Genomic DNA, 15,625 nt, shown 5'->3' with positions numbered 1-15,625 from the left:
CTCGAAGTCTGGGACTGCCAGGACCCCTTCCGCCCTCGGCCACCGCAGGGTGGTCAACGCCACCCGCCTTCTCCCGGAGCCCCAAATGAAGCCCGTGGACATCGCCCTAAGCCGTTGGAAGTACGACGCCGGCACCCATATAGGTAGGGTGCGAAAGTAATAGAGGAGTCGTGGCAACGCCACCATCTTCAACAGCGCCACCCTCCCGGCACACGAAAGCGGGAGCGTACTCCAGAAACTCATGCTGCCCCGCAATCCGCGAATGGCTCTGCCAATGTTCCCCTCCAGCAAGTCCTGCTGGGTGTGGTAGATATTAACCCCCAGATACCGCAGGCAGCCCCCCTCCCATCGGAAGGCCCGTCGTCTTTCTTATGCGACCCTGGCCTCTCCAGATAGTGACAGCCAGACAGGCAGGAAAATTATCAAGGATCAGCAGTTGTGCCCACATTCAGCCAGCACCACCACTAGAGCGGACCAGCTGATGTCGACACCACTTTTGAGATTCCTCCATCTTGCTCTGGACGGAATTCACATTCTAGGGTCAGGGCTATGCCAACTTCCCACAGGAAGTGGTCACATAGAGGGTGTAGACACCCTAAAGTAACGTAGCCCATTGGCAACTGCCCGTCACTACCCTTAAATGCCCCTAAATTGAGTATTTAGGTAGCACCTAAGACCTGGGATTCGAAAGATCAAGATAAGACGGACAAAGAAGAGTAATTGTCTGGCGAGAACTATAGCAGACCTGTGAACTTTTGGCGTGAAACCCTGCCCGTCCTCAGCCCTCTCTCTGCAATTGCAACAGAATGACTCCTCCTGCGAGCTGGAGAACTACCAGAACCTTTGGTAGCCTGCCAACACTTCGGAAATTGCCTGCAATCTCGCTTGGAGTAAAGAAGCTACTCCACAGCAACCCGTAAGACCGACAAGCAGAATCAAGTCCACCAACTTGCCCCTGCCCAACTGACACCACAGACGACTGGGAGAAGGTACTCGTGCTCTGGAAGGTCAGATCTGTTTCCTCACCAAGTGTCAAAACACCAGGACCAACAGGAGTCATGCAGAATCAACCCCCAGGGTACCAGATGATCTGCACCACACACCAACAGTAAGTCCAGTCTGGATTCTCACTGCACCAGGCAGGATCAAGCCGCCAGTTAGGGACGTCAGCTTCACTGAGAACCACTTTGTGAGTGGCTCAGCTGCCTTGATTTTGCCACTGAGAGCTGCTTGTCCCTCACCGCAAGGAGCATCTTTGTGCACAAAGCCCAGCCAACGTAACCACTCTGCACCTGAGCTACCTGGCCTGGGCACCGCAAACCAGCTAGGCTCCCTTACTCCAAGACCTCTTGCGACCTAAGCCCCGTTTGAGAGCTCTCTGACTTGTCCACAAGACCACTTGTGCAGCCTGTTTTTGAGTCCGCAGTGCACCAGCTATCAATCTCACCAGCACACTACTACTGGCAGAACCCGGGCAGTCTCCAAAGAACTGCTGGTAGGACTGTGGACCTTGGCCCACTACAACTCCGAATCCTGAAGGTGAACCCCTGAAACAGACTGTGCCTACCTTTTATACATCCCTGACTTTAACTTCCATAGGATTGTACTGTGCGTAAAGTATTTAGGTGGCCCCCTGACACCAGCAACTCAGATTAGTCTACTGAGAAAAGAAGGAGCAAGAACAGCTAAAAACGTAAGAACTGTGGACCGCACTAGAACTGGTGCCAAACCCTGCCTGCTGCTTCCCGACAATTGCAAAGACCCGACTCGTCCAGCAGCTGTGCATCCTCCTACAGCCTTATAGTGTTGCCAGCACTTTGACAAACAGCCAGCAACTCCCTTGAAGTGAAGAAGCCACTTTCTTGCAGCCTGCAGGCACCGCCCACATCTGACAGGTTTACAGATCTGCGGACCACCAGGTTCACCGAGTGAGCAGCACCTCAAGAAAGGGTTTTCAAGGCTCCCTGAGGTCAACCCCGTCTCTCCAGCAAGTTTAAAGACACTAGACCCTCGAGGAGCGCTCCAGCCCCAATACCCTGGTTTCCAGAGCACTTAAAGCAGCCAAATCTTGTTTCATGTCCAGTCCAGACACAAACACCGCCAAGAACGACCTACCGACAAGGCACATCAGCATCACAGAGGCCAGCATCGAGAGTGGACATGCTGTCCTGTTTTGTCCACATCTCCAGGTCAATGCCAAGAAGTGAGAGCCTCCAACGCAAGCGACCTGCTGGACAAAACACCCCTGCACCCAAGCCCCACAGCCAAAGTCCAAGCCAAACATTGGTCCTCCCCACCTTTCCCCAGAGACTTTCAAGAGCCGAGTTTCCCTTAGGGTTCTGTCGGACTTGTCCCCAGGTCCCCACTTGCAGCCTTTTTCTGTTACAGGTTTTTCCATTGAATTCAACAGTAGCGTTAGAGGCTACCACTGCGACCAAGCACCTCTGCAGCCGGACTGACCAAGGCAGGTAAAACTTAATTGCTGGTGGTTCTAAGGACCTTGCCCCTGGGTACCTTAAGTCTAGGAGATCAACTCCGACGAATATTTACAAGTGTACCTATGTAGTGAATGTTTCTCCCATGGGATAACATTACCGCATTTAATGCTCATGCCTCAAATCTGACATAAATTTTAGAAATACAGTAAAATACAGCTAACTCGAAAAGTACTTATCCAATTACAATAATCTTGGTTTCTAAATTAGTACAAAAATCTGTTATTTTTTTTAATTGGTCTCGAATTTCTTCATTGAGTTTGTGTCTCATTTATTGACTATGTGTGTACAACAAATGCTCAACCTCTGATAAGCCTAAAGCTGCTCCACCACAAGAACACAAAATGGAACACCCTTGGATTGTTAAAGCAAGCCCCTGTAAAGTAATAAGTGTCGTCTGGACTTCCTGCACAGTGTACCTCATTTTTGTACACTATATAGGAAGTCAGATTCCTATAAGAAGTACATATCCAAACCAGATGCCGGGAAGAAAACAACATAACAATGGAGTCAATGACCATGGGCATTATCACCAAGAGTAGGAGTCGCAGCCCCTGGTGACTCGAAAGACTTCTTTGAAGAAAAACAACTTGCATACATCCAGGCCCAACACTAGATGGCAGGAGCACGCACAGCACGTGTATATACAACCACACAAACCTCGAACAATACATTTCCACTTCATTCACCAAAGTGAGCTGGAAGTAGCAGAGGAAGCTAGGAAATATTCGAGAAAACGAAAAGGTAAACGGGGAAGGGTGATTAGGAGTGCACTGAAGGCAGGGGCTGCATGTAGACAGCAATGGGTACATCCCCCGCAATTATATAAATTATGTTCTCTTAGATAATAAAATGTAAACCCGAAATTAATATAAACTAGTCTTTTCCTTGAAAAACCATATCCTTGGTGTCCATTTCAAGCACAACTTCCAAAACAAAATACAACACACAGGTACCTAGTAGTCATTAGCCTGTAAGACATGGATTACATTTCTCTCCTATCTTGTCATAACTATTCCAGGCATCTCAACTTTAGAGGCCTCTCTCCTGTATTTTCCATACTCTCTCTGAATCCCCTTCCCCCCCTGTGATGGTGTCCCACTCGAGAGCGGCGCCGACCAACCCAACATGGCCGCCGCCGAAGCAGAAACAGCTAGTGGGGTTGACGCTCTAGCGTCTGAAACAGGACCAGCGCCCGAGACGGCTGAAAAGCTCAGGAGGCGTCCGGAACGTGGTTCAGCTGGGACGGAGCGGGAAGAGGAGGAGGACGCGACTTAAGCCGTACCGGAGGACAGGCAGAGAAACACGACCTAGAGGAGAGCTGAGGAGGACGCCGAGGAGGTGCACGCCGGAGGAGCAGAGCAGGAGCCACGCACCAGCAAAGAGGAGACAGCGAGGGAAAACAGCTCCAGGAGCGCTACCCTCGGGACCATTGCACTCCCCGAAGATAAGGAGGCTTGGTCTCCCAACACCACGGCCCAGGAGGGTCGTGGAAGCAGGCAAGTACCCGCTGCACACTCGGGGCTTGTTCAGGGGCTGTGGGCTCGTATAAGGGGATATCACTAAAGTCACCTGTAACGCCCTGAACGTCTCAGGATCGTTTAACAGACACGACAATGAGGACGCAACCACTAGTGAAGGGTTAGTTGTTTTAATGAAGGCAAATATAATACAAAGAATAAACAAGTTATAGTCACTGGAATCCTCCAGGCTAAGTACGTTACCAGCCCACAGCACGGATGGTCCTAACCGTCCTCTGCATATACGCCGGTCCCGGCGTATGCCAACAGAGGGCAGAAATGAAATGGCCGACAATGCCAATCGGTAGGCTGTGAGGGGCACGAAGAGTGTTGGGGAGAATCGAGGAGTCAGGGAAACACCCAGCCGGGGTCTCTACCTGAAGGGAGCAGCCGCTCAACCTCTTCCTCAGACTGCACCGGGACGCGGAGTCACCTCCTGGTGATGCGTCACCGATACCCCAATCACAAGCAAGAAGACTGAACCGAGAGCAGCCGCTCGATCGATCCTGTGGACTTCCGAGTCTGTAACGCGGCAAACACCTCCTGGTGTGCGTTACAGCTGGCAGTCCCTGTGTCTCTGGTCGGGCTGGGAGTTACGACTCCAACCAGCAAAAGCGCCACTGCGCTTGGACTCAGCCGAGTCAAAAAGCGAAGCTCAATGGTTGACCGGTAGAGCTTCCGGGTCCTTCACAGGTGACTATGGGGCAAGACACGGCCCAGGGAGTAACGACTCGACCTACCTCCGTTCTTGCCTTACTGGAGCACCACTCTGGAACACTGCTCTTCACGAAGCAGGTACGTCGGTGTGAACACAATATCCGACAGCGTTGTACCTCCCGGTTCCTCCCTTTATAGGGCGTGTTTTCCTTGAGTTATGTAACAGCTCTCCTGTTTACATAAGGGCGTGTTTCCTTGAGTTATGTAACAGCTCTCCTGTTTACATAAGGGCGTGTTTCCCTTGAGTTATGTAACAGCTCTCCTGTTTACATAAGGGCGTGTTTCCCTTGAGTTATGTAACAGCTCTCCTGTTTACATAAGGGCGTGTTTTCCTTGAGTTATGTAACAGCTCTCCTGTTTACATAAGGGCGTGTTTCCCTTGTATGACAGGAATTCTTGACAGTACATCCTCCCTCTCAGCGGCTCCCCACGGGTCCAGCGCTGGCAGGAAAACGCCGATGGAACAAGGAGACCAAGCGCGGAGCATGAACCCCTTCAGCCGGTTCCCATGAATGCTCCTCCGGGCCATAGCCTTTCCACGCAACCAGGTACCACAGCTTCCCCCTGCGCCATTTGGACGCCCGTATGCCCGACACTTCATACTCCACCTCCGACTCCACGCATACCGGCCGAGGTGTCCCAGACGGCTTGGAGGGTGCTGGTTTGAGCAATGATACATGAAAGACAGGGTGTATCCGCAATGACTGGGGCAAGCACACCTTCACGTTCACGGGACCCATACACTTGGTAATTCGATAGGGGCCCATGTACTTGGGATGGAACACACTGTTCTTTCGAAACCTCATGTTTCTTGTGGATATCCAGACGTAGTCTCCAGTGCGGTACAGTGGCCCGGGCCTTCTCTTCCTATCTGCCGCAGCCTTGTATCTTCTCTTGGCCTCTATTAGGACAGCCCTTGAGCGCATCAATGTGTCTTTTATGTGTGCCACCCTGTCCGCTGTGGCGGGAATCCTGTCCTCTCTGAACGGATGTAGAAATGGCAAGAACCTGGGATGTTGGCCATAGTTGCTATAGAACGGAGATGACTGTGTGGAGCTGTGAGTGGCGTTGTTATAGGCTATCTCTGCAACCCATAGCAAGTCGACCCATTCTTCCCTGCCCTGGTCCACAAAACATCGCAGATACTGTTTGAGCGTTTGGTTCAGGCGCTCAGTTTGGCCATCCGTTTGAGGGTGGTAGCTGGTGGACAGGGCGGTCTTAACATGCAGCGCAGTGCACCAAGTCTTCCAGAATTGCGCAGTAAACTGCGACCCCCGGTCCGACACGATCACCCCAGGTAATCCATGCAGTCGTACCACATTCTTTAGGAGTAGTGACGCCAATTCCCCGGCCGTAGGGACTCTCTTGCAGGGGATGAAGTGCCCCATTTTCGTCAAGTAATCCACCACCACCAGTATTGCCGTCATCCCCTGGTCTACCGGTAGGCCCACCACGAAGTCCAGTGATATGCTATCCCATGGTCTATCCGGGGTTGGAAGTGGATGTAAGAGCCCTTGGGTTCGGCCATGGTCGGCCTTCATGGTAGCACACGTAGGACACTCCTGTCCCCACCTCCTGACATCCACTCTCATGGTTGGCCACCAGAAATGCCGTCCCATGCTAGCCACCGTTTTTTCAAAGCCCAAATGACCTGCGCATGGAGAGTCATGGCACCAGATGAATGCTTGTTTCCTTAGCCTAGGCGTGGGTATCAATAGGCACCTGCCCTTCAGGGGTATCCCGTCCTTCAGCTGCCATTCTCTGTGACTGAGGAGCCACCTCCGCCATGCGAATGACCTGATCCCTCTCTTTATTCCCCTCAGGAAAGTATCCGGTTGGATAACCCCCAATACCATCCTCGGGGAAATGATGGAACGCTCGGTCGCAGGCAATGGTTCCTTAACTGCAGATTGACGGGACAGGGCGTCCGCCTTTCGGTTTTCCGTCCCCGGCCGATATGTGATGCGGAAGTTGAACCCCGCAAAGAAGATCATCCACCGCAGCTGCCTGGGAGAAAGGTGTCTAGTGGCAGTCATGAACTGGAGGTTCCGATGGTCCGTGTACACCGATACCACATGTCTTGCCCCCATCAACCAATGCCTCCATTCGGTGAAGGCGTCCTTGATTGCGAGAAGCTCCTTCTCCGCAATATGGTAGTTGCGTTCGGCGTCGTTGAGTTTGCGGGACATGTACGCAACGGGATGAAGCACCCCTGTGTCGTGGTTGCGTTGGGACAAGATAGCCCCCAGCGCCACATCCGACGCGTCCGCTTCCACCACGTAGGGGAGATCCGGATCGGGGTGAGCCAACACCGGCGCCTTACCAAAGGCGCTTTTCAGGGCCTCAAAGGCTTTGTTCGCTTCAGGGGACCAGACAAACTCCTTGGACTTCCTCAGTAGCTGTGTGATTGGGGCCACCACTCCTGAAAATCCATCTATGAACCGCCTGTAAAAGTTGGCGAAGCCAATGAAACTTTGGACGTCCTTCACGCTTTGGGGCACCGGCCATTCTTTCACCGCCTTGATCTTTCGTTCTGCCATCTCCTGTCCCTCTGGACTCAGCATCACTCCGAGGAATTCCACGGATGTGACGTGGAAGTCACACTTGCTGAGTTTACAAAACAGCATGTTTTCCCTCAGCTTTTGGAGCACAGCTTTGACGTGGTGTACGTGCTCCTCCACACTGGACGAATAGATGAGGATGTCGTCGATATATACGACCACGTAGATATCCAACTCCTCTCTGAATACCTCATTCAAAAAGTACTGAAAGGCTGCCGGGGCGTTGCACAGACCAAACGGCATGACGAGGTACTCAAAAAGGCCGAACCTGGTCTTAAAGGCGGTCTTCCACTCGTCTCCGTCCCTCATGCGCACCAGATGGTATGCCCCTTTCAAATCCAACTTGGTGTAGATACGAGCTTTCTTGACCTGTTCCAGAAGTACACTGATGAGAGGCAAGGGGTACCGATTTTTTATGGTTATCGCATTCAATGCCCTAAAGTCCACACAGGCTCTCAGCTCCCCATTAGCCTTCGGGATGAAGAAGAGTGGCGAGGCGGCCGGAGACTTGGACGGGCGGATGAATCCTAGCTTGAGGAGTTTATCCAGGTACCCCCGGAGATGCACGTTTTCAGGCTCCGTCAGGGCATACAGCCTGCCGCTGGGAACGCTGGCCCCTGGCACCAGGTCGATCTGGCAGTCAAACTGTCTATGTGGTGGTAGCACTTCCGCCTTCACCTCATCAAATACATCCTCAAAACTGTGATAAGCCTGGGGGAGAGCCACATCTTTTTCTGCCGCTGTAGCCACCGTCTGACTCCCGCTCTCATCTGCGTCAAGGGATTCCGTTCTTATTCCACAATGCAGGATGCAATACGGTGACGTCATTTCGATGCGATGTGTTGGCCAATCCACAAAGGGGTTGTGTTTCTGTAGCCACGGCAATCCCAATATGACGCCATATTGGGGCGCTCGGATGATGTTAAAATCGATTTGTTCCAAATGGTTCCACCCATATCTCATCGGAAGGACCCCCGTGTGCTGCCCGATGGGCCCCGTCACCAATCGCCTTCCGTCTACAGCATAGACGTCTTCGGGTACAGCTTTGGGAAGAAGCACTAGCCCTAGCCTGCATGCCTCGTTGTGGTCCATAAACATGCCAGTGGCCCCTGAATCCACCATGGCCACAACGGGTATCCACTGGTCATGCACTCCCACGTGCACCGTGATAAACAGGTGTCGTTGTCCCTTAGTGACCGAGTTGGAAAGTGAAGGGATGGATGAGTGACTCCGAGATGTCCCTTCTCTGGTCTTGGAGTCCTCTAGTTTTCCGCCGGTATGTCCACCACGGCTGTTACCGACCGGTTGGCCCGATAACGTGACGTCTTCGGTTTGGCAGGGCATTCACGTACGTAGTGGCCTTTTTTGCCACAATATAGGCACAATCCTTGTTTACGGCGTGACTCTTTCTCCGTGGCTGTGAGGCTCGCTCGTATTGCGCCGATGTCCATGGGTTCTCCCTTGGATGCGGTGGAAGTTTCAGGACTTCCCACCGTCACATAGGATGGAAGGGATTTTCCTTTTCTCCCATGATCCCCCTTTCTTTCACTTAGCCTATGTTCCAGCCGTAATACCAGGTTGATAAGGCCCTCACATGTCTTGGGTTGAGGGTCAATATGAGCCACGGCGTCCTTGAGCTCATCGCACAGCCCTTGATGGAAGAGCGCCGTCTGTTTAGCAACAGGCCACTTGGTTTCCGCAACCAGCCTTCGGAACGCGTTGAGATACTGCACCAGGTCGTTGGATCCCTGTCTCAACTCAAGCATTTCACGGTCCGCTGTGTACGAGTCAGCCCTTCAGGAATTCCTCGCGAAAAGCACCCCAATCACATAAGAGGGGGTCGTCCCTGCTCACCAGAGGTACGGCCCATTGTGCCGCGTTTCCAGCCAAATAGGATATAAGGAAAGCCACACGAGCCTGACTCGTGGGGAACGCCTTTGGTTTGCACGATAAATGTAGCGCCACTTGTGTGAGGAATACCTGCACTGTGTTAGGATCCCCACTGTACCTCTCTGGTGTCGCCAAGGGGATGGCTACCGGCATTTCCACTACTACCGCAGGGGTCTGATTCGTGAGGGAGGTGCTGGGCGTGAGCGGGTCCAATTGGATAGCATCCAGTCTGGCTTTTACATCGGCTGTTTCTTGCCTAGAGGCAGCCACTTCAACTTGCATGGCCGCTAAAGCAGCCAGCACATCATCAAGTGTTGCCATGTCTGTTATCGACCGGGAGACAGTTAGTGTTATTAAGGTCGGATATTTTGTAACGCCCTGAACGTCTCAGGATCGTTTAACAGACACGACAATGAGGACGCAACCACTAGTGAAGGGTTAGTTGTTTTAATGAAGGCAAATATAATACAAAGAATAAACAAGTTATAGTCACTGGAATCCTCCAGGCTAAGTACGTTACCAGCCCACAGCACGGATGGTCCTAACCGTCCTCTGCATATACGCCGGTCCCGGCGTATGCCAACAGAGGGCAGAAATGAAATGGCCGACAATGCCAATCGGTAGGCTGTGAGGGGCACGAAGAGTGTTGGGGAGAATCGAGGAGTCAGGGAAACACCCAGCCGGGGTCTCTACCTGAAGGGAGCAGCCGCTCAACCTCTTCCTCAGACTGCACCGGGACGCGGAGTCACCTCCTGGTGATGCGTCACCGATACCCCAATCACAAGCAAGAAGACTGAACCGAGAGCAGCCGCTCGATCGATCCTGTGGACTTCCGAGTCTGTAACGCGGCAAACACCTCCTGGTGTGCGTTACAGCTGGCAGTCCCTGTGTCTCTGGTCGGGCTGGGAGTTACGACTCCAACCAGCAAAAGCGCCACTGCGCTTGGACTCAGCCGAGTCAAAAAGCGAAGCTCAATGGTTGACCGGTAGAGCTTCCGGGTCCTTCACAGGTGACTATGGGGCAAGACACGGCCCAGGGAGTAACGACTCGACCTACCTCCGTTCTTGCCTTACTGGAGCACCACTCTGGAACACTGCTCTTCACGAAGCAGGTACGTCGGTGTGAACACAATATCCGACAGCGTTGTACCTCCCGGTTCCTCCCTTTATAGGGCGTGTTTTCCTTGAGTTATGTAACAGCTCTCCTGTTTACATAAGGGCGTGTTTCCTTGAGTTATGTAACAGCTCTCCTGTTTACATAAGGGCGTGTTTCCCTTGAGTTATGTAACAGCTCTCCTGTTTACATAAGGGCGTGTTTCCCTTGAGTTATGTAACAGCTCTCCTGTTTACATAAGGGCGTGTTTTCCTTGAGTTATGTAACAGCTCTCCTGTTTACATAAGGGCGTGTTTCCCTTGTATGACAGGAATTCTTGACATCACCACTTGTTTTCCCCCACATTAGGCACAACACACTAGGGACTGGTGACGGTGCACTTACCCTCCCCCATGTGCTTCATTATTTAAATAGAAGCCTAAGCCGGTGTGGTTTTCTTTGGGTTTTTTTGGGTCCACGCTCACCTACCACGAAACGGAGCTGGGAGCAGAGAGACGAGGAGTCTGACGTGAAGGGCCCCACACCTGCGTTATATTCATCCTATATTGACTGCCTATTACTATTGCTCATACGTGTGTCAATGAGTAAAACCCTGAATCTTTCAAAATAAACCAGAACGACAAACCTATATAGTTTGGGACTAATTTAGATTGGGACTACTTTAGCACCGGAGAAGGAAGGGGGTGACTGACTGCTGAGAACTTCCCGATCACACCCCCCTTATGAGGTATTTCTCCCATATTGTATATTTTTATAAAGGAGTGTTCTGTGGGAGACAAGAAAACCTTAATAGTTCATTTGAAACAGAAATATGTACTATGCTTCAGAGTCTGAAAGCATAGGGCAGGATGCTCCTTGGAATCGACCACTGATTTCTGAAGCAATGTCAATCCTGCCTACAAATGTATCCCAATAGATAGCTAGATGTCACCCTGCTCCCTACTCACCTTCATGGCATCCACTGTGGTCTTAAAAACTGGGTTGTTAAATTTCACAGAGCGCCAGTACTTGGGCTTCTTCGGGTTCAGCAAGTTCCGCCCATACTTCTCCAAGATGTTGAAGGCTGTCGAGATCTTGCGCAGATAGATATTGGGCTGCAAGTTGGATCAGAGGGCAAGAAAGAGGTGAGGAGTCAGACAGGAATGTGGAGGAAAGTGGTGAAATGAGAGAAAAATGAACAAGAGACAAGGAGAAACAATTTTAATCTGGGGCTTTATGCAACACTTTGTGCAAAGCAAAACTTATTTAAGGTACAAATTATGGGAATTTTTTTGTAAAGTATGAGGCACACCCACTGCAGTAGACAATCATGTTTTTCAGCACTCTTAACACTTCTTGAGACTTAAAGAATGGAATAGACATACAGTGTCAGGTCCATTTACTTTCCAGGTAAAGCGACTGTGGTCATCTAAAAAGGAGACTGGGTTTTAAAACAAAAAATCCTGGAGATGATCTTATGTTTGATTTAATCTCCAACTCCCACTACCCGGATAAGACGTTGATCCAAAGCCATTCAACATTACACTGGCTGGGGGAGGAGCCTAGCGCGCAACCAAGATGGCCGCGTAGGTGCGAGGCTCCCGAGGACCTCCGCGACCTCCTGAATAAATCCTGGAAATATCCTGTCCTTGTTAAGGGGACTGTGTCGGGGAACCCGAGCTGAGGCATTACCCGTTTTTTGGGCTCGAATCGGACCCGGAACACCGGTGGGAACATCGACTGAAGGTTGCGGCCTTCTCCTCGCCGGCCCCCCGGATTGGAGTAGTGGCGCGATCCGGGGACAAGGTGAATAACAGCGGCGAGCGGGGCTGGGCGACTCGCGTGCCCCGCACTTTCACTTTCGCTTTTGCGCCCTCCTTGCTCTCCGGCGAGGTCGGGCTGCGGAGCGGGGTGCGGTGGTGTGGCCTTGTCCTGGTGCCCAGCTGACCCGCCGACGGTGGGTCGACCCGCAGCTTTGTGGTCGCCCCCTTGACACCCGTGATCTGGTGTGACGGCCCGTTTGGAGATCTTGGCACGACGGTGGAAGGGCCAGCATGGCCACCAAACAAGATGGCGACCGGGCGAAGGTGAAGACGACCCGCCGTGGTACGGCGCACCAGGCCAATAGTATGGACCGCTACACGCTCCAAAAGGGTTCTCCGGAGACAGCGCGGTCATCCCCGGTGGGCCCGACGGAGGCACCCGCCCATCCAGTGGATCTAACCCTCCGGGACGTCATGGGCGCCATCGCTGAACTGAAGGCCTCAGTGGACCAGCGTTTTGACACCTTGTCGCAAAAAATTGACTCGGTCCTGGTGGATGTGGGACTTGTGAGGGCGGACTTGTCAAAAACGAACGACCGAGTCGACTCCCTGACCCACACCACTACGAGCCTCACGACTGACGTGGTGGCCCTCCGGGAGGAGGTGCGCCGGCTTGGCCAGGCGAGTGCCCTGATGGACCGGCGACTGGAGGATTCCGAGGGTCGCGCCCGGAGGAATAATATCCGCATTATTGGTGTGCCGGAGGGACGTGAGGCGGAGGCGGCGGACCTCTTCGTGGAAGACTTGATCCTGACCCACCTCCAGCCCCGGGGGCTGAGTAAGTTTTTTGCGGTGGAACGTGCCCACCGGGTCCCCGGGGGCCGCCCTAAGACCGGTGCCCCGCCACGGCCCCTTATTGCCCGAATCTTTAATTTTCGGGACCGAGATGCCATCCTCCAGACCTCCAGGCAACAGGGACCGGTCAGGTTGGACAACATGGACGTAAACTTCTACCCAGACTTTACCCCGGCGGTCCAGAAGCAGCGGCAGAGCTTTATTGGCGTCAAACGTCGCTTAAGGGACCTAAATCTTAAGTACTCAATGCTCTTCCCGGCAAAGCTGCGGGTGGAGGTGGATGGTCGCACGCACTTCTTCGACCGGCCCGAGGCGGCTGGGGACTGGTTGGACACCTTGCCTGGGGACCGGGGCCGGGGGGGTGGGGGGAGCGCGGCTGGCGAGGAGGGCCCGCTGGATCAGAATTGAGGGATGACTGTATTGCCTTGCTCGGGACATTGTTCCTTCACCACATACTGCCCCTGTAGGTTCCCCTCCCATGGAGGTCATGTGGGGCCTGCTGGGGGCTTCCCTCCTCCTCTGGGGGACTAGTTAGTATTTAGCTATGGGGCGACAGGCACACTGCACTTTGGGGGGGCTGTCTGGGCTCATGCAGGGGTGCAGGGAGGGGGGAGTTTTGTTGGGACCGGGGGGTGGGGGGGGTGTGTTGTTTGTTTGTACCGCAAGGCAATCCTGCAGCTGTTTTGTTGTCTTTAGACTGCTCGGTGGGGGACGACCGATTGTTTCGACGTATGATGGGGGGTAGGGACTTGACGGTGTTGTCATGGAATGTTAACGGTCTGGGGGATAGGATTAAGCGTGGTGTGGTCCTGCAGTATTTAAAACGTATTTCACCAGATGTTGTCTTTCTGCAAGAGACGCACCTTATAGGTAACACCTTTCATGCAATGAATCGGAGGGGATATCGTTTGGCGGCCCACTCTGGCTTCACCTCGGGCTCGCGGGGGGTGGGTATTATGGTTAGGAACTCGCTCCCGCTGGAGATTGATGAGGTGCACCACGATGAGAGGGGACGTTACACAGCTCTGGCGGGACGTATGGAGGGTAGAGTGTTCAGTTTTGTGTCGGTGTACGTCCCGCCTGGGCTACAGGCCACTACATTTGCGGACCTGGGGCGCCTCCTTCTGGAACTTCCGAGTGGCCTCTTGGTGGTGGGAGGGGACTTTAATGCGGTGGTTTCTGGATCTATGGATCGCCATCCCCCTAGGGACCTCCCCCGGGCACAGGCGTGGCTGCCTGGCCTTTTAGATACACTGGGCCTGGTGGATTGTTGGCGCCTAAAGCATCCCGTATTGCAACAATACACCTTCCACTCGGGGGCCCATGGTAGTCTCTCGCGGCTTGATTACATCCTTGTCCCAGCAGCCCATGCGGGGAGGGTGGGAGAGGTGCGCCATCTGGCACGGGGTATTTCAGACCACTCCCCATTGTTGTTGCATTTCGATGTCATCCCGAGGGGGGATGGCAGGGTGGCCCCGATTAACGCCTGGTATCTGCGCGACCCCACCATTCGTGCCGACTTGATCACATCCTTGCAGCGCTATTTTGAGGAGAATGTGGGGTCGGTCCCATCTGCCCTCTCCCTATGGGAGGCTTTTAAAGTGGTTCTTAGAGGGGAGGCCCTCTCCTTTATTGCCAACGCCCGGCGGCGCGAGCGGGAGGAGGTGACCCGGGTGGAGGCCGAGATTGCGGAATTGGAGGGTGACATGGGGAACGGGGTAACGGACGCCAAGTTACATGTTCTGCAGTTAAAGCAGGCGGCCTACCGGGCCCTCGTTACGGAGGCGGCCAGGGGCCTTGGTAGAGAGCAGCAGGGGCGCTTGTACGATGTGGGTGATAAGGCCGGTAAATTGATTGCGTGGTTGGATAAGAGAGAGAGAGCGAGCCGCGTGGTGCCTTTGATTGAGAGCGTGGATGGTGCGTGTGCCACGGAGCCGGAAGCCATTGTCTCCTGTTTCGCGGATTATTTCCGCGGAGTCTACTCCCCTGTTTCTCCCTGTTCGGAGGCGGACTCCTGTGCCCTGCTTCGGGATATTGCACTCCCCTCCCTTACGGCGGAAGACAGAGACTCGCTGGACGTTCCTCCCACCTCGGACGAAATTGCCTCAGCTATTCGCTCGATTTCATCTGGCAAGGCCATGGGCCCCAATGGCATTCCCATTGAGCTATATAAGCTACGCCCGGATGTGCTGGCGCCCCACCTGCGTGCGATGTTCCTCGCGGCTCACTCGCAGGGCTCCCTCCCGCCGGACCAGCGTCTGGCTACAATTGTGGTAATCCATAAGGAGGGAAAGCCCCGTGAACGGGTCACATCCTATCGGCCGATTTCGCTTTTGAACGCGGAGCCCAAAATCCTCGCCAAGGTGTTGGCTAACCGGTTGGTTGGCGTGGTGGGCGATTTGGTCCACCAAGACCAATCGGGCTTTATCCCGCACCGCAACACGGCGCTTAATCTACGGCGCTTGCACGGCGTGCTTGCGCGTGTTCCATTTGTGCGGGAGCCAGCCATCTTGGCGTCCTTGGACGCCACCATGGCGTTTGATACGCTCGAATGGCCATATCTCTGGGCGATGCTCGCGAAGTTTGGGTTTGGCCCGGGTTTCATCAGCTGGGTCAAATTACTATATTCGGGCCCAATGGCGCAGGTAGTGGTGAACGGGCGTGTGTCGACCCCGTTCGCGCTGGGACGGGGCACGCGACAGGGTTGTCCCCTGTCGCCTCTTCTGTTCGCC

At 53.6% G+C, this 15,625-nt stretch overlaps 1 protein-coding gene across 1 annotated transcript in view; it reads right to left on the bottom strand.

The window, feature by feature from the left end:
* The window catches only part of LOC146869584 (E3 ubiquitin-protein ligase RNF31-like), a 275,447-nt gene that overhangs the window by 224,661 nt on the left and 35,161 nt on the right, over positions 1–15,625 (bottom strand). The window contains exon 3 of the mRNA XM_085654296.1: positions 11,244–11,390. Within this exon, the coding sequence (XP_085510422.1) occupies positions 11,244–11,390 (147 nt within the window). The remainder of the gene's footprint in view (positions 1–11,243; positions 11,391–15,625) is intronic.

Source organism: Triturus cristatus, chromosome 1_1 (assembly GCF_964204655.1).
Source record: "Triturus cristatus chromosome 1_1, aTriCri1.1, whole genome shotgun sequence".
Taxonomy (NCBI): Eukaryota; Metazoa; Chordata; class Amphibia; order Caudata; family Salamandridae; genus Triturus; species Triturus cristatus.
The sequence above is the reverse complement of the archived record's forward strand: the minus strand, read 5'-3'. Positions and strand labels throughout refer to the sequence as shown.